Source organism: Centruroides vittatus, unplaced genomic scaffold, assembly GCF_030686945.1.
Source record: "Centruroides vittatus isolate TY-2023 unplaced genomic scaffold, ASM3068694v2 scaffold_861, whole genome shotgun sequence".
NCBI lineage: Eukaryota > Metazoa > Arthropoda > Arachnida > Scorpiones > Buthidae > Centruroides > Centruroides vittatus.
In genome coordinates this window covers 3,324,621-3,351,504 of record NW_027122718.1, presented here as the reverse complement: position 1 = coordinate 3,351,504, position 26,884 = coordinate 3,324,621, and the positions used below count along the sequence as shown (strand labels likewise).

The 26,884-nt window shown below is 26.5% G+C and overlaps 1 protein-coding gene across 1 annotated transcript in view; it reads right to left on the bottom strand.

Moving 5' to 3' along the window:
• Positions 1 to 26,884, bottom strand: part of Vps13D (vacuolar protein sorting 13D) — a 145,508-nt gene that overhangs the window by 94,686 nt on the left and 23,938 nt on the right. Inside the window, 14 exon segments of the mRNA XM_067288377.1 lie at positions 154 to 257; positions 629 to 780; positions 2,718 to 2,808; positions 3,892 to 4,023; positions 9,001 to 9,145; positions 10,758 to 10,845; positions 10,924 to 11,013; positions 14,792 to 15,020; positions 15,665 to 15,843; positions 17,263 to 17,600; positions 20,002 to 20,167; positions 22,178 to 22,276; positions 25,060 to 25,231; positions 26,036 to 26,136. Of these exon segments, the coding sequence (XP_067144478.1) occupies positions 154 to 257; positions 629 to 780; positions 2,718 to 2,808; positions 3,892 to 4,023; positions 9,001 to 9,145; positions 10,758 to 10,845; positions 10,924 to 11,013; positions 14,792 to 15,020; positions 15,665 to 15,843; positions 17,263 to 17,600; positions 20,002 to 20,167; positions 22,178 to 22,276; positions 25,060 to 25,231; positions 26,036 to 26,136 (2,086 nt within the window).

The window sequence follows — 26,884 nt, the reverse complement described above, 5'->3', positions numbered from 1 at the left end:
CATTATTTTAAATGTTTTAAGTAATAATAATGTACATGAAGTAGTTGATGATAATAATAATGTATAAATAATTCTAGACTGTAACACTAATAAATTATTTCACTTCAAACTTGATATTATTACTATTTTAAGTCAAAATATTAAAAATAATACCTCGGCTTTGAACTTCAAAAGACACTTCATCAATTCCAAACCACATTAGCAATAATAAAGTTTCTTGCATAGGCTGCTCATCAAATTCATTTAACATTGATTCTCTATAAATGGAATGCAATTCATACAAATTTATACATTAATTCATATAATGTCTCTCTTTTTAAAAATTATATCATAATTAAACTAATAAAAAATTTATAAAATATGAAAAAGATCAGAAGGAACATTATTTAAGAACAAATTCATTGTACCAGTGCCGTAACTAGCCATTCCTGTGCCCTGTGCAAGAATTTGCATTTAGGCCCTTAATTAATTAGGTTAGAGAAAATAATAAAGCAAATACATGCATTTTGGGCCCCCCTTCCAAGTGGCCCTGTACGGGTGCACCTGTTGCACCTGCCTAGTTACGGCACTGCATTGTACTGAACTTCATTTCTGAATTGTATAAAAATTTATTCATCAGTTTAATTACTTAGTAGTTGATTCTTCCAATTCACTTATCACACTTAGACTTTTCATTGTTGTATTTGCTGAATTAAAATTAGGAGATGATGTCTTAATTGGTTTTGGATCCAAATTTAATGGAGTGCTAATAATATCCAAACATGTTTTCAGACAATCTATCTAAATTAAAAAAAACAACAACATTAACACAGTAATAGAAAATTTGTTAATAAATTTTAAAATTTAATTATAGTAAATTAATTATAAAAAATAAGCATTGCATTTTATTAATATATTTTAATAGGCAAAAAACTTAGCAAAACCAAAAATAATAATAAAATTTAAGTAATCCCGACTTCTAAAATTAAATTATTAGTATTTAAGCCTAAAATTCATAATATATTTTTATATATAATAAGACCTAAAATATAAAATATTTGACCTAGCAGAAAATATGAGAAAAAATTCATTTAGAATCTATAATTTTCTATTATTATTATTATTATTATTTAAATATAACAATATTTCAAATAATTTAAAGCAAAAAGAAAAATAAAAAACAATACAAAATATTACAACTATTTAAAAATACTTTTCAATGTTAGTAATAGTTTTAGTTTCAGATTCAAAGACATTCAAAAAAAATCAAAGACTGAATATTCTAATTGTACACCAAATGAATAACTAAAAAAGTATAACAAAAGCATGTCAGCCATACTGTTTCTGTACTCTTTTGTAGATATCTATCTGGTGTTCACTCCATGATTATTTGCATAAGACAAGAGATAAGCAAAAGAGCATTATGGTGAGCATTGACCATTTAAGAATGAACCAAAAAACTGTTAAATTTTTGCAATAAACTGATATCTTGAATAATTTTTTGAAAATGGCCTTTCAGATGAAACCATTTAAAATTACACTTTATCTTAATTGATGCCATACAATTTTTACCACATTCTCTTCTTGAAAATGAAAGTATTTTGGGTACTTTTTGGTTAGCAAAACACCATTGAAATTTCTATTATTTTTTGCAATAATAAACTTTTATTTTGCAATTTTTAAATAAATTAAATAAATACAAAGAATTTTTTTTACTTACAACAGAATAACAAAACTTGACTTTTTTTGTAACTTTGGCATATCATTTAGGGTTATCTTTACCTATGTGCACTGTCGTGGTCATGGTGATGGGATGCACGTTCTAACCTAACCTAACCTATTCTAATAAATTACCAAGAATGCTAATGTAAGAAAGATGTAAAATAACTCGAAAAATTAATCATAAGAAGAAATAATTTTGGTAATTTAGTTAGAATAGGTTAGGTTAGGTTAGGTTAGAACACGCATCTGTTGACTGGCGTCCCGCTAACCGAAAAGTAGCATATTTTGTATTTTATATAATATTCTATCAAATTTATTACAGGAAAAAGTCTCCACTTACATCATATTACAGTAGTAATATTTCTGTAAGGAAAGACTAATAAAAAGTTTAATAGTGCTGTTAAACATTACAGAACTTCATTATATATTAATATTACGAATTTTCCCTACAGTTTAATAACTTACAACTTAATAAAAATAATCTTCATACATACTAATTTAATTAAATTTAAACTGAATACAGATATTCCTCAACTTTCAGATGTTTTCTCATTTGCTTGTTACTTTGGTGCTTCTAAATCACCTCTTGTATAGTAAATTATAAAAATTCAGCAAACAAAAAGAAATTTTAAAATACTGTACAATGGTACTTTAAGCAATTGACTTTGATATCATCAAATTTAAAACTCACTTGAAAAAATTATTTTTCATTTTCTATTTAAACCAAACTTTAAGTATAAAACATACAATGACATTAACAATGATTTAAAACGTTAACATTTTAAATAGTGTTTTAATCATTTAACAAACTTGCTGTAAAAAATTAGAACTTTCCTACTTTAATACGAAATTTTGTAAATTTTGTTTCTAGCTTTCTGGGAAAAAATTCCCTTCAAATATGCGAGTTTATTGCTTGACTTTTGTACATATTTTTAGAAGCACGTCAAGTCCAAAAGTTGGAGGACTGTTTTATATTTTAATACATTTGATTTACAATATTAATAAATGTAAATTACCTTTTTCTCGCTGACATGGACAACCAATTTTGGAAGTTTTCCATATACTGTGATATTTGGCAAATTAGGATTTTTTGTTGATATCAACTGTCTAAATTTGAAAAGACAAATAAATATATTACGGTTTACTGTATTAAATTCATTTTTTTTCATCATTTAAGCAATATATTTTATCATTTTGTATTCTCTGACATAATATTATCATTCTGTAAGACAACTTAAGAATAATATTTTTCAATTCTCTAAAATTTGAAACTGAAAAAATAAACTATTATAATAAATAAATAAGTCTTTAGAACTTGTCTTAATACTAAAATATACAAATGTTACACAGAAATTCCAAACTAACTGAAAACTACTTTTAAATAAATAATTTTTACAGATAAAGTTAAAATCAATAGTGAAGACCATTATACCAATGATTGCAGTGTTTGTTTTCTTACTGTTTCCGTATTTAGAATAATTAGACTTTCTAATTCTACAACTTCTTAGTGTGTGCTAGCTATATAAGGACATCTGTATCACACAATTTTAAACATAGAAATTAAGAAATTTTTTAAATTATATAGCAATATTCCTTGAATGCCAAGCAACCAGAATAATAATAATCCTTGTTTTTTTCTTTTTTAAAGGCTTACTTTTCAAAAATTTTATTTTCAATTTATTGAAAATTTATATAATGATAGCAATTATTTGTGTTGATTATTGTATATCTTGGCACTATATTATGTCAATCATGCTCTTTTGTTACAAATATAAAGATTCAGTGATGTTCACAAGATTTTTTTTTCCTAAAGAAACAATTGATAATGCAGAAATTCTAAAACCTGGATGAGATTCTAAACCTAAATTCAATTATTCTTTTATTAATAAAGTAATATTGAATTTCATTAAAATTCACCATGATACATTTTGAAATGAAAATATAGCAGAATTGTTGTCTACTGCTATTGAATTTATAAGTTAGTTTCATAAATTCAAATAAAATTTTTCAAATTACTTTAACTTTTTCTCACGACAATATAGTTTAAATAAATAAATATATATTCAAAATATTTTTAAAAAATTAATTCTAAATATAGAATTTACAATTTTAGAATTAAATTTTTTCATATTTAAAATGAAGTCATTATTTATTTAATTTTAATTAAATATTTAAACAGTTATTAAATACCTTTCCATTTGAAGGGAAACAGAGAAACGATCAAGTACATGTAAAATGCTAGTTCCTCTTAACTGAGCGAATCTCCAATTATCTTTCATTTGACTGACTAAGACTTGCATATCACTTAATTTCAAAGTATATCTAAAAAGAAAAAAAAAACATATTAAAACTTTAAAACTTAATAAAAGATATTTATATAAGCAAATGATTAAAATTACATAAACAATCATGAGATCAATGATTTTATGGATATTAGAATCATTTTTAATAGAAATTTTAAGCAAACATCCGTTGCAATAGTTAGAAAAAAACATCGCATTGACGCGGATTAAACAACCGCTCTACTATCAACAAATGGATGGGAAAGTTAACAGGCAGTTGCAAAACGATAACAGCTGATTATGAAAGAAGCGAAAAGTGACTCCATGACATCAACAAAAGTCATTGCCGAGCTTGGACATTTGCAAAAGTAACCTTCGTATTCCAAACAACCGACAATCACGTGACTAGGTTCCCACACAAATTCGTATAAAAGGTGGAGACACCAGAAGTTCTGGGTGTTCGTCCTCAGGAAGATATATCTTTGATAGTGGCCATTCTAGTCTCCCGAACAACCATCGAATGGACCCGATCCAGTCCCAGGAGAAGACACCAGTTGGAAGACATTCATCGGCTACAAATCTTCCACATGAGAGAATGAGCGTCACATCGGCTCTCAACTAATATTCAGAAGTATAAATAGATGTCTATAAACTCTCTCTCCACACACCATAAGATGAGGAATAGTCACTCCAATATTGTATGATCCAATGTTTGTATTTTAGCTACTTTGTATAATCCTTATGTATAGCATAGATTTAGAGCTTATTAAACTTTTGTTATCTGTTAACCTGTCAACCTGTCTTATTCGATGCCATCGGACACCTATCAACAACCTCACTTACTCTCTTCACTCGATTTAAAGACACTCCTATATCATTTAAAAGCCATCCGGTGACCCCGTGAGTGAGTTCTACCAACTCAACGGTTAGAGGGCTCTGACCCTTCGCCCATATTCTCACACAATAAATATAAATACTTAAACCTAATATAATTACATTATCTATTACATTTCTCTCATTTTAAGATTTTTTTTTTTAAATCCATTTTTATTTATTGAATATAGGGATGCCTCTGATAATCAGTTTGGTCTTACATTTTCAGTCCAAAACAACAGTCATCGTAAGTAGATGCAAACACATGCCTCAATAATAAATATTTTTTGATCAGATATGCATCAATAATAAATGTTTTTTTGTTATACTGCAAAATGATCAGTTATTACAAATTAGCTTTCAATTTAAATCTTTTTAAAATGTCTTCCAGTTAACATTGTGATCAACATTGATTATACAGAATGATCAGTTACAAATTAGGTAATTAAACAATATTGCCAATTTAAGAGCATTTGTATTACTTTTCTAACTTGTTTTTACTCAACAAAATGTAATAGAACTGATTATTTTTAAAGCTTTCTCTCCACAAAAAATATTTTTAATTTAATTTCAAAATCAGATTATATCTTAGAATAGAAGAAACATGATATAATATCAATTTTAAAATAATAAAACATGAAAGTTTAAGTTAAACGTCTCAGTTTTGTTTCAAGCCAATTCTATTAAACCCAGTTAAAATACTTCAACTATACTTGAAAGTTATATTTATCACCATATAAAGATTTATTTATTTATTTTTCATAATATTGAATTTTTGTTTGAAACAGAAATCAAAAATTCAAGAAAAATTTGGTTTACAATTAAAGAAATCCTTCAAATTTTTAAGAATCGAAATGTTTTTCTTTCAAAAATTCAATTATTGTAATGTATTAGAAACTATTCATTTTAAAGACTAACTATAACTTACTGGAATTATTGGGGCAAGTGTTTTGATAAATAAAGAAATTATCTTTCCTATCCCATAATGTTAAATTAGTTTCAATATTAGTATTAAAAGCAATTTAAATAATTTATCTGAAATGTAATCATTAAACAATAAGTTATTTTATTCTGAGCTCTAATTAAACATCAGTTTCATGCAATGACAGCAAAGGATACAAGATTTTCATTTAGATCAATAGCAAAAATACTTAATTGTTTGCAATTTGATAAAACTTAAAGATAATTATAAAAATTTGAATAAAATTAATTTGACTAAACTTTGAGAATGTTCAAATACACAAAATTTTAATTTTTTAAAATTTTAATTGTATGGGAACTTTTTTTTTTAAATTTTTGCTGAAGCAAGAAATGGTAATATCAAAAACTTTCTGTATTAGACACTGCAATTTATTTATAATTTAGGTGTACTCAGATGCATTAATTTAAACCTGATTTAAGTTATTGCATGTAATGTCTATCACTCATTGGCTGCATTCAGCAGAGTCAACAATTGTAACTGAGCAAAGATGTTTCAATCAGTAGCTTTTACCTAGTTACATCTGCTGAACGACGAGTGACGTATGCATTTAAACAGAAAGCAGCCATCATTGGTCAGTTGCAGCTAACAATAGGTAGCGTAAATGAAAGACGCTACTAAATGTGATGTCAAAACACCAAACATGTTCCAAAACAGTACTACTATAAAGGGCATTCAGCAGAAAAATATTCAACAGTTCCGAAACCATTGAATCTGCTGAATGCAGCCATTGTGTGCAAAAAGATTATATTATTTTGACACATCTTTACATTACAGAGTTACAAGAAAAGCTATTACAGTCTGTTACAGAAGTATAGGAACACCATAAATTTTGTGTTTTTTCAAAATGTATTTTGAAATTATTACTGAAAATATTATTTTATATCATTATTTTAATTATTTTATCAGGTTTTTTACATTTCATAAAGCAGCAGAAATTTTTTTCACAAATATTCATTTTTTGATGTGTTACAAAGTATAGGTACACCACTTAAAAGTCTCTTAAAAATTAATTTATCATAATAATTATGTCATTATTTTTAACTGTCCTGGTGGCTTTTTTGAATGTTTTATTTAACATTATATAAACATTTTCAACAATGCCTCGTGGAACTGTACTTCAGGAGCAAAAAATATGTAAAATTTATTATTTGAGTGGTTCAGGCAAGTCTCTGAGGCAAATTGCTGCAGCTGTAAATAGATGTACGAATGCTATCCTAAATGTTTTATGACAAGATGAAAATTACGAGCAAAAAAGGAAGTCAGGACAGCCTAAATGTTTAACGTCCAAGACGAGAGAGAAGTTTTGAAGCTTATAACTAATAAAAACATGTCAACAAGGCAAGCTGCTGCTGAATTACCAGTAGATGTATCTCATGCAACTGTTTGGAGAACTTTAAAAAAACAGTGACAATGTGAAATATTTAAAAATGAAGTCGAAGCCACCTTTAACTGTCAAACACAAATCAATGCATTTAAACTGGGTTAAAGACAAGACAGAATGGACTGAAGAATGGCAAGAAATACATGTTTAGTGATGTGAAGGAGTTTAATTTAGATGGCCCTGATGGGTTTTCATATTATTGGCATGATTTAAGAAGAGAAAGCAGAGTTAAAATAAGCTGGCAACAAGCGAGTCTGTAATCATTTGGGGTGGTTTTGGATGGGGAGGTAAAACTGATTTAGTATTTGCTGACAAAAATATGAACTCAGAAAATTTATTATGTATTATGTATTAAATACTACATTACTTTGAAAGTTTTTTCACAATTGTTAACATTAAAACAGAAGCTTAATAAGTTGTCAATTGAATTTAAACAGAACAAGAATTATTGTATAATAATATAATTACATTTGGTGCATTAATTGGAGCTCATAAATGGAAGTTTCAACAAGATAATGCTCCCATTCATGTCTCAATGTCTTTAAACGAATTTTTAGTTGACATTGAGACATGAATGGAAGCATTATCTTGTTGAAACTTCCATTTATGAGCAAAGAAAATATTGATGTAATTGACTGGCCTTCACATAGTCCAGATTTAAATCCCATTAAAATTTATAGGGAATTTTAGCAGCCATTGTTTATCAAAATAGGAAACAATCTGTAAATCAATTGAAAATTGCAATAATGAATGCATGGGATGAAATTAAGGATAAACAATTTTAAAAAATTAATGAATTCCATGCCTAACAGAATTTTTCAAATAATTGTAGCCAAAGAGGGTGAAATCAAATATTAAAAGTGTTTAAAATATATTTAAAAATTATTTTTATGTAATTTTAAAAAGTGTACCTAAACTTTTGTAACACATCAAAAAATGAATATTTGTGAAAAAAAATTTCTGCTGCTTTACGAAATGTAAAAAACCTGATAAAATATTAAACAGAACGTGTTCAGCAAATAATTACCTATAGGCCAACCTCAGGCTTAATGAGAGAATTCTCTCATTAAGCCTGAGGATGGCCTATAGAGTAGGCCGAAAACTTTAGTTTTCAACAAAACTATCTCGGCAACAAGAAAGGTGTGTTGTGATAAACCTGATAGAAATAACGATAAAAAATAATTAATAATATTTCCAGAATTCATTTCAAAATAAATTTTGAAAAAACACAAAATTCATGGTGTTCCTATACTTTTGTAACAGACTGTATATAAATCAGTTCCTACAATACAATATTAAGTTTATTGTCACATTCTTTTCAGCTATGTTGATAGACACGAGTGCTAGACTTTTTTTCTATTGCTTGAATGATTACTGATTTATACTGTCTCAATAGTAAAAGGTCTAAACTTAACAACAAAAGCTGTAGATAACTATATCTATAATATTTACTAACAAAGCACTAATCTTGTGAAATGACATTAATACACACCTTAACAAGAAGACAATACATATGGAAAATAAGCGAGAGATAATCATTAACACACATCCTATTAGTATGCAGGTGTTTGAACTGCTGCCACAAAATGTAACTTCAAATTTGATGATGTGATGAAAAACCATGGAAGGTCCTTTTCCTTTCACAATTTGACAAATGTGTGCACAATTTTGTTAGTCAAATGAATAATTTTATTTGCAAGAATGCTAATCAAATCAGATTAGCAGTAAGTGGGAGCCTCACATTTGCATCAATATTTAGTCAAAAACATAATTTAACTCACTTTTCGTAAAATCTCTCCCTTAATGATTCTTCTGTAATTGATTTAAGATCTGAAAATACTTGATCACTCCACTGAGAATCTGTTTCACTCATTCCTTCTTCATTTAATTCATCTTTAGGAGGTGTTGAACATGGTGTAATAAAGTCTAAGAAAACAATTATTTTAAATTCATTTAGACAACATTTATTTGATCTTCCTATTAAACAGTTGAGTTGAATAATAGTAAAATATTTATAATATTGAAAATCTAATTATTATAAATAATTAAAAGTACAAAAAAAAAGTTAATTACAAGTTTAATATCTAATACATAAAATCTGCTCTAATAAAACATTTCTGTAATAAAGAGACATATACGAACGAAGTTTCAAAATTGAGAGTAGCTAAATATATCAAATTTAAATTTAAGTTATATAAATCTAGTTATAATTTCACTTCATAGAAATTAAAGGAGATAAGAATCAAATTAGTTACTGTGAAATAACTAATTGTCCACGTAAACAGCTTCATTTAATTATACCTTAATTGATTAAATACTCACAGGTAATTAAATGAAGTGTTTTTCTTTCAATACCATAATATCATAAAGACCAGTATTCACTATAAATATACTGATAAATATAAAACCAGTTTTCACAATATAGTGAAAACTCTATACAGATCCATTTTGTTGGACTTAAACATATGTTTAAGTCCAGCAAAATGGATCTGTATAGTGTTGTCTAGCAACAACCCATTTATAGAAATTAAAATCATGAAACTGAATAAGTAGACTTCATATGGATAGACATCATCAATGAACAGCCAATAGGGAATATTTTCTGTTTGAAAATTATGGCAGCTTGTGCTGAAAAAACCTGAACTGGTGAAAAAAAATCCATTTTTATAAGATCAATCTTTGAGAGAACATTACAATAAAATTTTAATAAATAAGATACAAACAAAAAGTTTTGAAGAATTAAAAACTGATGGTAATTAATTCTAATGTAATAAAACAGGAGTGGAGAAGCGGATATATCATAAAGACAGTCTAGAAAAAAAATATAATTTATCATCAAGTGACAACAATAGAAAAAAAACAGTCATTTCTTTCAATTGTCAAAAAATAACTTATGTTCCAAATTTTCCATTTTGTTAACTATTTTTATTACTCCAAACTACAGTTAAAAAGAAATTACCTTTTCTGATTATTCTTATAACAGCAATACCATTGTTCACGTAATTGCCTACAGGCAATTACGTGAACAATGGTATTGCTGTTATAAGAACAATTGTGAGTGAATCAAATTAGTGAACAATTATGTGTAAATCCTTATGTAATTGCCTACAGGCAATTACGTGAACAATGGTATTGCTGTTATAAGAACAATTGTGTGTGAATCAAATTAGTGAACAATTATGTGTAAATCCTTATGTAATTGCCTACAGGCAATTACATAAGGATTTACAGTAATAAGTGGTAATACATGATGTGTACAAACCATCAAAATAAATTTTAAATTTGTTATTAGAATAGAAAACAAAGACTAATCTCCTGTTGGATTCAGGCCCCAATTATTTCAGATTAGCAAAGTTCTATTGTACATCATTATAACATATGAGAGTAATAATTGAGACAGACTATAAAAAACTATTTATAAAATATAAAAATTATGAATAAACTTAATCATCCTTATCACAGTTTTTCAAATTAAATCTTAAAAATTTAATATCTAATTATATTAACTTTGTAATTAAATCTTATTTCAAATCTTTACCTTCCTCATCATCAGAAATGCTCATATTTTTCTTTTCTGTTACATAACTAGTATTATAAAAATGAAGTTTTCCTAGGTCAAATACCACCTAAAAATTGAAGCAATTTTTTCATATTCATTCAAAGAAATAGTAAAATTTAAAATAAACATTTTAAAGATTATTTACCACCATTCCATTTTCATCTTGAAAATTTTCAGGAATGATTATTTCAGGAGCCGAAATTGCTAAATTAATTTCCCAACTTGTTTTGCCAAGCTAATATAAAATAAAATAAATGAGCATAAATAAAATTCAATTCATTTAAAATATAAATTGATTTAATTAATTCAAATTAAAAAATATAATAATATATTTATACATACAATATATATGGATACATATCAATAATAATAAGTAAAATACAAATTACTAAATTTTTAATATGCAAAGAGAGCACATCAAAATTTCAACAATCATACTGTGGCAAAATAAAATTTAGCAAATATTATCAGAATAAAGACAGTTTCAATGATTATAACCAAACTTTATTTAATAAAATTTACATAATATAAAATATGGGGGTTTGTGATCTCTGCAAGTGTTGGTGCATTTACAAAGCTTTACTTACTGTTTGTTAGAGACTGTGTTACAGTATAATACTGTGAGACCACAGATTTTAGCGGGAAAATCTGTGTAAATGAAAGAAAACTTTCATTTTTTTTGTTCAAAACTTATTGTAAACAATCTCCAAGAGAAACAATTCCTTGCACAACTAACAACAGTTAGGTGGAAAAGTTGACACTTAGCTGTCAAGAATTTGCAAGTCATCGTCAACAACCGACAGCTTCCCACACTAACTCTATAAAAGCTCACGCAACCGGAACTTTGGGCACGCTCACATAGGAAGTTATTATTGTACTTGTGTCTGTCTCCATGCCCAGGAACAAAGTCCCGTCGGAGAAGACCTAAGAATAACTCTTCCACATCGTCAGCGACCGCCATACAATTCGAGATATCGTCCAATATCACCCCAAGAGGTATTTTGTTAGGACCTTTGTAAACTCTCTCTCTCGCACCGGCGATAGAACTAACGCATAGCCGTCTTAGTTAGAATCTGTAAACTTTCATATACTGTAGTTGCATGCAAGCGTATGTTAACCGCATCTAATCTCAGTCTATCGTAGAATACTTTGTAATTGCCTTGTATGTTATTCTAGTTATTCAATAAATGTTTTATTTGTTAACCTGTCTCCTGTCATTCCAAGACGCCTGTCGACTTACCGACGCACCTCCCCACTCACTTTTTTCTTGCCCTCCTAGCCATCCAAAACGACAACGAGATCGGGTTTTGCCAACCCGTGCAGTGTAAGTGGTCAGCGAGGATAAACCCCTGACCCTCTGCTTATCTCACAATACTATGTTTATTTTGAAGTTACAAGCTGTTCTTTTGGATAATTTTAAACTTTTTATTAATTCAAAGCTTTATTGAGAATCATCCTGATCCTATGTCTAAGACTCCTCCATTAACCAATTCAACACAACAACCGGCCTTGATTATGAGGAAACATTTGCCAAGTGACCCATTTCCAAAGATGTCTAGAATTGAGGATTATTTTCAGAAATCTGAGAGAATTGCTGGTGAGACATGTATTAAATACTACATTACTTTGAAAGTTTTTTCACAATTGTTAACATTAAAACAAAAGCTTAATAAGTTGTCAATTGAATTTAAACAGAACAAATTTAGAACAACATCCTTAGAATCTAAGTTGAAGGAAAACAAACAAACAAATGCAAAATTAAGAATAAAACTATTGAATGATTTTTTTCAAGACTGTCTACTGAATAAATTAAAATGGATAAATATACTAACATTTGGCTTAAAAATTGAGAGGTCTAAGCTTTGGGAAGAACTAGTCATAGAAAAATTATTAGAACAATAAGGTAAATTTTTATATTTTAGTGACATATCTTAGGTAGAACTGAATTAATATTAGTTTAATGTCATCCATAACCTTGAAAAATAAAATATATTCGTGTTTCTAAGCAGAGAAGAAACATTTGTATAATGACCTGAGTGAAGTTAGAATATTTGGCAATTTGTGTCAGTAATTGCATATAAAAAAAAATGAAATTGATGTTATTTTTAAAAGGCAAAAATGGAGAACAAATGGACCATTCTTTGAAAGAACATTTTGACTATAAATGGCAAGATGCTTATATTGATATATGACTTGGATATTGAACAACTTTTAAAAATTAAGATATCTCTTAGAGTTATGGATAATATGACGACTAAAAAGGATGACACAAGATTTGTTATCATTATCTTGTAATTGTCAAGGAAAACTTTTGTCAGAATTAGTAAACCCAGATACAGTTAAAAAACTTAATTCTTACAAAATTTTGGCCTTCCAGGAGACCTGGATTACCAAACTGTTTTAAATAGCTCTGTATCTAGAATTTTTGTTAACTATGCTATATATGAACAATACATTATTAAGAGTTATGGGAATTATTAAGAATTACTCCCTTAAAGATTAATGTTATTTGTTGACAAGTTTTGGAGTAAATCTTTTGTTTTTTTATAAGTCAAACTACTTTTTTAGCAGTTAATGCAAGAAATGAAAATAGAACTGAAAATAATTAATTATTATTTACAAATTTCTTCATTTGATAATCTTTTGTTGGGACTAGAGAATTACTTGATTTAACTGATCCATTGATGAAGATGTTACTGATTGATGACTCAAATTCATGTGGAAAATAAGACGGATTCCTTATTGTTGAATGATTTTGAAAACAAAGCATTTGATGATAATATAAATTTAAGAGGAAAAAATGTTTTAAAAGTACAGTCTAACACCATTTATACATTTCTCAATTATGCATTTTTTACAATTATACGTTAAATATTTTCCGCACAGTATTTCTCTATTGTAAAACACTTCAGTTATGTTTTTCATTAATATGATTTCTAATTTACAGTATATGTCATAATTTTTGGTACTTACAGCATTTTACTGCATTATTCACATTGAAATAAAAAATTTAAAGCAATCATTAAAAAGTGAAAAAATAAATTACATATTCACTTCAGGTGTTAAACCACAATGAATCACTAACACATGCAAAAAGCAAATTGAAATTTTTATACTAGAATACTAATATTCATTGAAATTATCCTATCACAAAGGACTTGGATCTAAAAACGCACTTAAAAATATATTTTAAAAAATTTAAATAGCTGTTTTGATTAGTGCAATATGCATAAAACAATAACAAAAGCATGAAAATAAAAGCTAAACAAATGAAATGTAAGACTAATTTCAAAAACCTGTATTTTTAACATCTCATGAATCTTAATAATAATCTCTACTGGAGTAAATAGCTGTCGATCAATACTTTCAAAACTGTTTAAAAAGAGTAGGTTAAAAATTTATTTATCCTCATTCCAGTAAAACAGTCTTAGATGGATAATAAAGATATCTGGTTTTTAATAAAAGCAAGCAGTTTTTTATTTTTATTTCAAAATATAATACGCTAGTATTATTGACACAAGAAAATGACAATTATAAGGAAAAAATGCAAATGCTTATTAGCCTGTAAGAAAAAATTTGTGACTGCATGATATAAAAATATGGATGAAGATTCATGTTTTTGTTTATATAAATTAATTATAAATTGTTTTTTGATGAAAAATTTTGCATTAAATAGATGATCAAAACACTTCCTACTCATGGGGAGAAAAAAAGGCAGTTCGATTAAGCAAATTTAAAAGTTATATCATTATAGTCAATAAATTCATTTCTTTTCTTTTCTCAATCATAGTCTAAATCTGCACCTCTTAAGCAATAAAAAATGTTTTCAGAAAATGTTTAAATTATAAAATTAATAATTATAAGACTGTAAATAAAATATGAAAAATGCTAAATGAAAGTATCTTACAATGTGTTGTATATCATTTAAAACATTCAAAAATTCCTAATCATATCCAAATTACCCAATGGTTCACTATGTTATCTTATTAGTTATGAAAATCTTTTATAATTACCATTTGTTGTTCCCCTTCTAATATTTGATCTAATCTCTGTTTAATCTCTGCTTTGGTTTGAAGTTTAAGAGTTTCGTATCTTGTACTTCCTGCTGAACCAAAATAATATTCTGAAGAAAAATCATCTCTCAGATATTCCATTTTATTGTGAAATGAAAAAAAATCCATTATTGAATGGAATATTGTTGGATTGTAAATAACATCTAGAGGATGTGAATTAATAATTAATCTAAAAAAACAAGAAATATATATAAATATTACAATTTAAAATTATATTAAGAGTAAATTTAATATTAAAAATAATTTATTAATAAATCCAAAAACACTTAATTGTTTTCATATTTCATTTTGTAGCTTGTATTTCAAATTTAATTGCATGCTTTTCTTATTTTTTTAAGTACAGAAAAAAACTCATTTTTTATTAAAAAAAACAAAATGCTAGAAGCTAGCTAAATAAGCAAAATGTTCTAGTCCAGACTGGAAGTTCATATATAGTTAAACAAGGCCTCTAGCCCCTACCTAAGCTTTCCATATCTAGTCTCAATTTTTATCTATCTAACTCCATTCTTAAGATTAGCAAAGGACAGACAGACAAACATAAATAGATGGATGATAATGAGAATGTATAGGTCTGCAATTTGAATACTGCAACCCAATTATAAATATAAACATGGTTATTATAATATTAAATATTAATAATTTTGCTAAAAATTATTGAAATTTTTAATATTTTTAGAGAAAGCAAAATATGTATTTCGTTATATACATGTTTTGGTATGTTAAATACATAACAGAATATAAACATTACTAAATACAACTACTGGTAATGTAAATTATGTTTCAAATGGTTTACTACTCAATTGTTATACATACCTGTGATCTGCAGAAGAACCAAATGGTTTGTGATCATATATTAATTCAAATAATGGATCTTTTCTAGTAGATTTTGTTATTGGTACTGTTCTTTTTAACCTTGCTGAATAACCAGACATTTGTTTTAATGTTAGTCTTGAATCCAAAGTGCTGAATTTTGAATGAGAATAATTGATGTCCTGAAAATAAAGCATTCATTACTATAAAATGTTTATAATAAAGATACTTTTAATTTGAATAATTCCAAATAGTTTTTATTACAGTATTTAAAATAACTCTCATATTAACCCTTTCCCGGCCAGAATACCGTTCTGTCGTAACCCTAATTCTTAAGTGAATCAGCCAGGATACCGATTCATAGTTACCCTGTTAAAAATCGACTTTTATAAAATTTATCGACAACAGATGTCAGCACTTGACGGCAGCATTGTTTGTAGTCTGTTTCGCATATTTTTGTCCAGGTTGTGTTTTGTTGACTTAAAAAATTTTAATTAATGCTTTTTTTTATTAAGTTTTCATTTCCTGATAAATTTTTATTTTATTTTTAGCATATTCATGCAATAATATTACTATAATAAGTTCATTCATGCTATAATAAGTTTATTCAGCTATAATACGTCAATGTGTTATAAATATTCAAGTTTAACCCTTCAGTTCTGATATTTTATTTATTTTTTTAATTTTTAATTTATATTTTAATCGAAAATATCAGACAATGTTACATCTATTGCTACTGGTAGTCATATGTTTATTACAAGAGTATATAATCTCGTTCGATATGAAGTGAATAAAGTATATTAGTTCATTATAATAGTTGATAGCAGAATAAAGTTTTGATTTCAAGCAAATGTATGATGTAATGCGTGATAATTTCACAACGAATAAACGTACATGCATAAGTGTTATATCGAATTGTACAAAACAATATTCTACATCGTTCTGGCTCAGTGCCAATAAGAATGAAGTAACTGCACAATGTTAATTTTGACAAAAAGTAACAAATTTTCAAGTTTGAATGTCAGTTATGATATATATATATATATTTTTTTTTTCTCATAAATTTCTCTAATAGAAATTATTGAAAAATATCGTATTTAAAATGAAAGATATTAGTAAATGTACGTGTTTTTTTCATACCAATATAATAATAATTTGATTTTTGGTGAATTTTTAAATTAATATTGCCTGACTGGCCTTGACTGACCTATACTGCCCTTGGCCATTTTACAAAATAAACATAAACAAGGGGGTGGTAATCGGCAGGAAAAGGTTAATGAATAATTTAATGTGTTTTCTCATTGAAGAGGACAACATTAAAATGTAAAATAAATTAAATATTCTTCTCTTAATGAAGAAAAGATAAATTAATTCTAATTAACAACATTTATGAAATTCACTATCTCAAATGAAGTATATGTAAGTTTTCAGTAAGATGGTGAAAAATATTTTGAAGATAAAAAAAATTATCATCTTGGTTAGCATAAGCATTTCGTTTCATCTTCATCAAAATAGCTGAAATTAATTAATTACTTGAATAGATGCTTCATTATAAAATTGATGATAATAAAGTAATATGATAATAAATAATTAAAACATACCCGATTTTGTGGTGAAACAAGACACTGATATAAACTTTTTTCTGTGGTTCTGTCATATAAATACATTGCTCCTAATTTTATGGAAAACAAAAGAGAACCTCTTCTTGGTCTTGTCTCAATAGTTGTTTCAACATCAGATAACTCAAATTCGATTAATGGTTTCATTTCTTTCGTTGATGTTTCCATATTTTTAGTAGATTTCAATAACTTATCATCTAAATTTCCAGTTAAAATGACTGAACTCTTCATTAACGAAAAATTTAATTGTGCACAAACTCTGTCATGTTTTATAATTGAATTATAATCTTCACTTTCAAAAGCACCCAATAAGTCTTCTTCTAAAATGGTAAATTTTATATTTAAGTATATTTATGGAATTAAACAATTTCAAATAATTATATTATAGTGCTAAATGATTGCAGGATTAAATCAGACTATATTAATTCTACTAATTACTAATGAAATGTCAAGTAATATGGCCTAGAGGTAAGTGTCAGGCATCATTTCTTGATAAATAGCCCAATGTAATCCAGCAATCACTTGGTATTAATCTAAATACTGGGTTTATGGATGTCTACATTATATTATAGTATTTACCAGCGCCGGATTAAGCCTCTAGCGGGCCCTAGACAAAATTTAAAATGGGGCCCCATTGAAATAAGTTGCATCTAAACAAATCTTATATAATGTGACATTAGCGTAGCTAGCATGGGTGACACCCGGCGCGGATATCGTGGTGTCACCCATAACTTTTTAACTCTTTTATAAAACACTACTGAATTGTAATATCTTCGCACTTGAGCGCTATATCAAACATGCGATGTCGCAACGTATGAGTGGCAGTGGCCCTAGGAATATTAGTAGATGGCACGAGAAATCCCATGGCGTACATTACTTCTGATGCATGGGTGGCTGTTGACCTTTTTTTTTTTATTTTTGGGTAACGGCTAGTCCAGCGGAGCTTAGTAAGAATTGTTAAATACAGACTTTTCTGTCCTATCAAATTTCGATTCAAGTTTCGAAATCGAAACAGAGAAATCTTCTGCACCGAAGCTGGGCCCCTCCGAATTACGGGTCCTAGACATTTGCCTACTTTGCCTATTCAATAATCCAGCCCTGGTATTTACTATTAAATACACAGATATTTCAATATATTAAATTTATAAAATTATGAATTCAATTTAGTAAATCATTAGCAGATATATCTGGCATTGCAGGCTAAAAAGTAATCATCAGTTAACAAAAGATACATAAAAAGTAGCTAAATAGTTCTGTATTCTTTATCAATGCATAATCCAAGATTCTCAAAAAGACACATGCATAGGGATAATTAACACTGTTATTGAATACCTCAGCAAACATAATGTTGTGTTTTTTTCCAATAGGAACAATTCTTCCTTCCAATTCTTGAACATTCTACATACAATTCTACAGGAAAAGCTATTAGTAGCGATAACTAATATTTGTCCTTAAAACTTGTTAACAGAGATGATAAAATTCATTTGAACAGGAAATTATAGTCTTTTAAATTAGAGAGATATCAATAACTTTCCAAAACTGGTATATATTACCTTATTCAATTTTAATTTGTCCATTTTGTTCTGTGCTATATATACCTGAAGATGTCTGTTATATACAGATGAAACATCAGTAAAAATTAGTAATTTAAGGTATGCTGATTTAAGTGTCTTGTATGTGTTTAAATTAGAAAGATATCAGATATGAGAGGAATAAGTTGTATAAAAATATCTGCACCAGCCAGTAATGGTTGTAAAGAAGGTATCTGTGTGAGATTTCAAATTTGTGAAACTTATGTTAATGGAAACTTAAAAGTTTCTTAAAAAACCAAATCAACTTAATGGAAGCCTTTCTGCCAGTTATAGTCTTTCACAGGAAATAAAGAAAGGTGGATGACAAAGCAAGTTTTTACCCAGAAATAGAAAACAACAAACTTTTTATTATTGGTTAGAAAGGGCAAGCTGGCCCAAAAACTGATTTCGATCAGTTAGATCTAAGAAAAGAAATTACAAAGTTGAAAGTAGAAGAAAGAAAAACGGAGTCATTGGAAAAAAAAGTCATCGACCTAGGTCAAGTATGAAATACCTCAGCTAAACTGAGATTCAAAAGCCATTGTTACTGGAAGAAAAAACATAAAAAGTACCAAGTCTCCAGAACTTTCTGAACTATAATGAATATGTTCATGGTGAAGTCATCAGCAATCCAATTACTTCATACTTCACAACCACAAGTGTGATGCTCTGTCTTGTATATAGGTATGGAAACCAATGATTTCTGTTTAATCAGTTTAAATAAACAGCTGATGCTTAATCTGTTTATGAGCATTGTCACTCTCTGTTGAGACCCATGCAACACTCACCATTCAACAAAGCATATCATTTTTCTTAAGTTGAGATTTGCATAGGACAATCACTAAGGCTCAACATAATTTATATCCTATAACAGGACAGCAAAACTCACATTTGTAAGCTTTATTATGGTTACTTATTAAACAAAATAAGCACTATTTCTAATTTCGGTTACAACACTGGCCATTTTCAGCAACTTTAAACTATACTATTTGAGTGTGCTAAAAGCTATTCCTCTCAGATTTTTTTTAAGCTCTCTAAATAGTTCTTCCTTAATCCATATAGCAGATACAGCTAAACAACTATCGAACATGCTACAGATATGCTTTCAAAAATCTGTGTGTAGATATCAATTTTAAATATAAAATTTTACCAAGTTTAGTTGTTAAATTTTCAAGTTCTTCAATTTTATCTGTTTTATTTGTTTCTTCATTTCCATTTTCAGCATTTATATCTGTTGTTGCAGCATACCATCCAGTCCATCCTGGAAACCAACGTTGGAGTATTCCTTGAGATTGAAATTGGGCAACTTGTGCTTTCTAATTAAAAATTTAAAAAAGTTATTTAATAAATTATTTAAATATTTATAAAATAATTATAAAAAATATAAAAATGAAATGCTAAAAATAACTCAAATTTTGATATAACAAACATATTAAATGCTGTTTTTTCATAGTCAAATTCTAGTCATACCAAATTATCCAATTATAAACAATCTGCATATTTACAAAATTAACTGATTCTAGAAGAATTATCCTACTTTTGAGTTATGCTAAATTAGCTCTTTATATACAAAATAAACATTCTAAGCAAAAGGGAAAAACTACTTTTAAAACTAACTTCATATTTAAAAATGCCAAAATTTAATATAAAAATGGAAGAAAACTAAATGAAATGATAGTAAATATTTTCATAAACATTGGCTTATATGATAAATATACAACATAAAAGTAATTATTTAAAAATTTTAAAATTTTATTGCAATAGGGATCATCAAAATTTAAACTTTCAACAAGAGAAATGTGAAGAGAACTGAATAACCACTCTTCAAACAGTTTTTATTGTATACATTTACATTGAACATTTTATTTATTTTTTTTATATTTTTATTAATAAGCTTTGTTTCCCTTTATTAAAAAATGTTACTGTTGATGAAGACCAATGATTTTGATGGTAATACAATAAAGTAGATCTCCTATTTTACAGTAAATCTCTTTACAACTTCTCATTTTTATAACTGGTGAGAATTTTCTATTATAATTGTATGTAAAATTACATTTAAGCACCATATTTTGTTAACCATTTCACAGTGGTATTAAAGTTCAAAATTTATTTCTAAGAATGAACCTTAATTTATAACAATGAGAATGGAATTCAGAAATATCAATCAAGAGCACTTACCCTAACCTTACATTTTTCTTATTTCTTACTCAGCTGCACTCATCCTCATATAAAGTGAGGTTCAAACGAGTGACTAACATAAGTGTACATATCAGAGAATGTGTCATACTTTTGTCATTAAACTGTAGTGTAATCACAGTCACCATTATGTATAGTTGCTTGATATTGCATCCAAACATGTTTATTTTATTATTTTTATGAAGTTATAGGAACTATTAAGTGTAAATTATGACATCTAAATAGAGAAATCATTCATGACAGCCAATGAAAACATTATTTAACAGCGTTGGTGACCACAAACAAAGATATCATCAAATGGAAGAAAACTGATTGTGTTGTCAGCATTTCTATTAAGAAAAAAACATGGGCTGCTATAAGCAAAAAATTAAATTTAATGGCACAGCATACATTTACATTTGTAAGTATATTATACATTATCTTTAATATTGAATTTAATAAAAAAAAGTTTAGATTTGTATATAAATTGTCTGATTGATAGTTTTTTTCCTTGTAAACACTTTGTACAATATATAATATAATGAAAAAAAAAATCATTTGTCCTGTTTTGCTAGAGAACATAACAGCTAAGAAAGGCAAAGGAAAATATAAAATGTCACAACTGAAGAGGAATACAAGAGAATGTCTACAGATTGTGATGCTAATACAAGGAAAAACCTGTAATAAATCCAAAAAAATATGTAACTAATCCAGCTTTCATTATAATAGGTATAGCAATATCTCACTCACATAACATCTCTTTTACCAAGTAATTTATGATTAAATTGCTTTTTACATATAAAACTAAAAAGTTATAAATATTCTTCTATCAAATACTAATATATAATTAAAACGATTTTTTGTAATCACAAGTGGTAATTTATTTTACTAGTGACTTATGACTTGTGATTTAATAAAGATTGAATAATTTATTTTATGATAAACCCTTTTTATTTAAGCTCGTGGCAATCAAATTTCAGAATCAGAATGAAGTTAAACTTGTAAAATTCTTATTGGCTTGATATCAATGAATTTATTTTATATATATTTTGTAAAACTTAAAATTTACATTATTAATATGATTAAGTGTATCATTTTTAAAGTTAAAACTGATTTCTGGATCTTAAAATTTTAAAAACAAAAATATTTACCTTTAAAGAATATTCTTTCTGAATCTTGTCCATTGTCAATCCACGCAATATATATAATCCGTCAAAATCCAATTCTTGTTCTATTTCATCTTTTTCTGCCTTTAAATCAAAACAAAGCATTAATAAAAATTAATAAGAAATTTTTAAACTGTTTACATTTACTTCAAATAATTTTCAAAAAAAATTACACTTTTTAAATATAAAATGAAAAATATTGAACAAAATTTTATTATTTTAAACAATAAATTTCATGTTTAACAGATAACTTAATTCCAATTTTTAATTGGAATGATATTGAAGAAAAATGTGAAAATAAAACAAAAGAAAAATAATCATGGAGAATATCAATCCAGGAAAAACTAAAGACTTTTTTAGAACAATTCTAATGTACTGGAGAGAGAGAGGGGATATTCCTATTAAAAAAAAAAACATTCAAATATTCTAGATTAAATTTAGAATAGAATAAATAAGACAAGTAACAAAACACAATCTTATATTTATAGGATGGCTACAAGTGTTATAAAAGTTAATTCACATAATTTAAAACGACAAATTTATCATTTTAAATATATGTGAATTAACTTTTATAAATTTAAAATATTCAAAGTTTTACAGCCAAAAAAATAGCAATCTCATTTAATGGATTTTCACATATCATTTATAATAAAACTTTTTATAGCAAAATTTCATTTAAAAAATATATTTTATAATAATAGCAATGCATTCAAAGATGTGCATTTAAATAAGTGATGAACATATCTACCACAAATGTTCATTACATATAGCAACTTATTTACTGTCAAACGTTTGTATAATGTTTTATTCAAGATGAGATATAAATGAACTGTAATGATTATTTTTAATTTTTCAACTGTTTTTTGATTGTCTTTGTATATAATAGCCAAAGCCACTGTCTGGAAGATTTAACCCTATGATATTAGATCTAGTGAAATTTAAGACAATTTTTTCAAACTAATGATCTCAGATTTTAACCAATTTCATCAAAAAGTTAGTAGCATTTGTTATTATGTCTTAAAAAATATCCAGTTTATATTCTTTTATTCAACTTTCCAATAAACTGATATAAAATTCTGACTCTTAGAGCCAGTTGCTTACCATTTTAACTACAAATTAATTGTCTATGAAATAAATGTAACCCCGACACTAATCTAAAGAATAATCCAAAAAATTCTTACTGCATGGTCTCATTAACAAGAGCAATGGTAAACAAGATGGAGAAGTGAAAAATGAATAAGTGAAAGCATGGGATAGATTGGAGTTTAGGTAAAAATATATATTAGTTCATTTGGCAGATACTATTTACAATAGTTTAACACTGTATACATACTGTATAATAAGAAATGGTTAATTTTTATGTTATATAAAGTGCAATTCACTTAACTTTGACAATTAACATAAAACTGTAGCTTTTTAAATCAAAATCAATTCTTGAAAATTATTATAAGATCTGATTTTTTATAAATATTCTGTTAATATTAGAGTAAACTTTATTTAAATAATATAAATGAAGATTATCCACATCAAAATCAAAGCTAATTAGCCACCTTGTTTCTTTGTTAATCTATAGAATAAATTTTAACCAACAAAATCAGCCCATCAACTTAGCTGGCAGTTTCTCAAGTGCATTTAACCTCAAAATTAAAAAAAACTCATGCAACCAGTCCTTAGTATCAAAACTTTTAACTTTCAAAATAACTTCTGTAAATATAATGTTATAATGTTAAAACAACAAAATAATTTCTATACAGCACCAATATAAATAAAATAAAGCCCTGTGCCCATTTATTTACCGTGAAGTAACTTTCCAAATATATATATATATATATATATATAAATGAATTCGTGAAGTAATTTTCGTAGATATTAATAAACAGTATACATATACACATTACTAATATAAAAGCAGTCATCTGTGCATGTGTGAATTCCTTATAACTCCTGCAATTTTTGTCCAATTCAATGAAATTTTGGTTATATTAGTTTTATGTTGACAGAAAGTATAGGCTACTTATTTTGTGGAAATATTAGCTATAGAATAAACGTATTATCGATTTTAGATCAGTAATCACACTTATGTTGTAGTAACATCAGTGACCTCATTTAGTTCATGCTTGACAAAAGAATTTCCCTTCAGTTGCATTTTTAAATATTTTGGCAAATGGCATATTTTAAACATACTTCATTAAATTTTAAAATATAAACTTAAGATAGCCACATTGTGTCAATTCTATACCAAATTTAAAAAAAAATCGTTCCACATTGACCACGTGATGTTCTATTATTCAATCAAAAGTAATGACCTAACGAGCCCATTATTTAGAGTGTTATCACTCATCTAACGTACATACAAATCATTTTTGTTTTAATAATACGGAATTAAAATAACTTGCTATTTTGTCAAAAAAAGAAGAAACCTAGGGGAAAGTGTAAGAGTAACATTGGTAAGGTAAGACAGCAAGGAAATCTTTTAAAAAATCGTATAAAGAAAGATTTTAATATTTTTTAATATAAAGGTCATCATCTGTTTGTGTGTGTGTAAGTGAATTCTCTATAACTTCTACTATTTTTGTCCACTCCAGGTGAAATTTTGTTTTGTTGCTCTATAATATAACAGATAGTGTAAACTACTTAATTTGTAGAAATATTAGCAACTCTTCTTGAATTTCTCGAAATCTCTACACTTCTCAATTTTTCAATCTCTATTTTCTCATAAAAAGTATTTCATCATGCTTGATGGGAAATTTCTAGTATGTAAGAATATGTTTGAAAATTTTCAAATTTACAGAACTATTTTGAAGCTATATTTATAGAACTGAAGAAATATAGTAGAGGTTAAAGTAAATGACTTAAAAATGACTTACTTTCATATTTACTGTTAAACCATCTGGCTTTGTTAGATATATATAATAGATCTGACAATATTTCACATTATTGCAAGCACGATGTAAAACAAAATCCCATGTCTTTTTTTGATGGCACTTGCTAATAGGATCTAAATGAGCTTGAATTGCAAATTTCCACCATTTTCTTGGACTAAAGTAAATTTAAATTTTAAAACATTTAAAAATTAATTAGAATATATTTTAATTTTTATTGTCATTAAATATAATTTTTTCAGTTTAATGGTTTACAAAATTTTTTAATATCTAAATTAAAATTATTCAACAATTATTCATTTAAATAGTCATATTATAAAATTAAATATCAATAGTTAACTATTTATAGAGAGATTTAATTTATAATTAATGTATAATTTTTAAAATATTGTAACTGCTGTTATCTCTGATAAATATATCAAAAATAATAATTTACATATACATTATATCTAAGAGACAGATGCAACAGAATACAAAACATAGTGCGACAACAGAGTTGCTGGATTGATCAAACAACAAGAGAGCAAGTGTAAAATTTTATTATATAGCTCTACCAAAGTAGTCTCCTTCCTGACTTACATTTAATAACTAAAATAAATAAAATTCCTTATTCAATTTACCAATATTTCATCAATATTAATTTACTTTAAATTTTTCATCATGTTAACAATAACTTTCTTAAAAAACCTTTTAAACTAATACTACTTAATTTTCAATAACTTATTTTTAATATTAAGATTCATTCATTTTCAATTTTTTTGTTATTAAATGTTAATTAGCTGTGTTGTAAAAATAATACAACATACTAATTCATAATAGTAAATAGAATTTATTAATAAATATTAATAAAATAATTAAATTTAACATTCATAAATTATTAAAATGCCTAAGCTTAAATTATAAAAATAACTTTTATATTTCAAATCAGATTACAAAATAATTAATAAAAATAATTTCTTACTCTTCTTTGACAGAAACATTTGGTCTCCATTTTCTAAATTTCCAAGAAGAGTCCAATCTTTCTAGTTCTTTTAACATTTGTACCATTTGACTATACTGAAACTAAAACAAAAACATTTTTAATACTTCAAAGCCAAATGAAATAAAATATGAAGACATTATTATAAATATTATGTACTGTTATTACAAACATTAACAATACATGTTAGAAATGAAATATATTTCAATTTTATTATAAATTACAACTTTCAAACAGATATTAGAAGATAAAACAAATCAAGTAACTTATTCTGGATTTGATCACTAATACTTAGGCAGAAAATACAAAAAATCAACACAAAGTTCATTTTTCAAATATTCTTGGGAGAGTCTGTGTTTAAATAAACTCAATGTATGGAATTAAATTTATGATTGATCTATTTACTTTTTTTTAAGACAAATGACAAGTTTGTAGTTCCCATTTTTATATTATAAAAAAATATGATAAACCAAGACAAACAAAATCTAAGAACACAGCTATTTCATTTTTTATTTCAAAGCTATAGCAATTTATAAAAAACATATTTGTCATAAATACTTTCTTGTAACTTCTAATTTGGTTTGATATCAACGATGTAAAAATCATTATAATTCTGAATTTTTTTTTTAAATTTAAACATGTTTAAATTCTTTTTATCATTAAACTAGCTGTGCCCATGGTTTTGCCCACGTGGAATTCAGTTTGTGACTATAACAGTATCAGTAAAAAATCAATATACAAATTTTTATCACTCTCCTAAAGTAAGTATTTTTATTCAAAAATCACATAAATTTTCATTGTTAATTTTTTTAACATGTACACGAAAGTCGT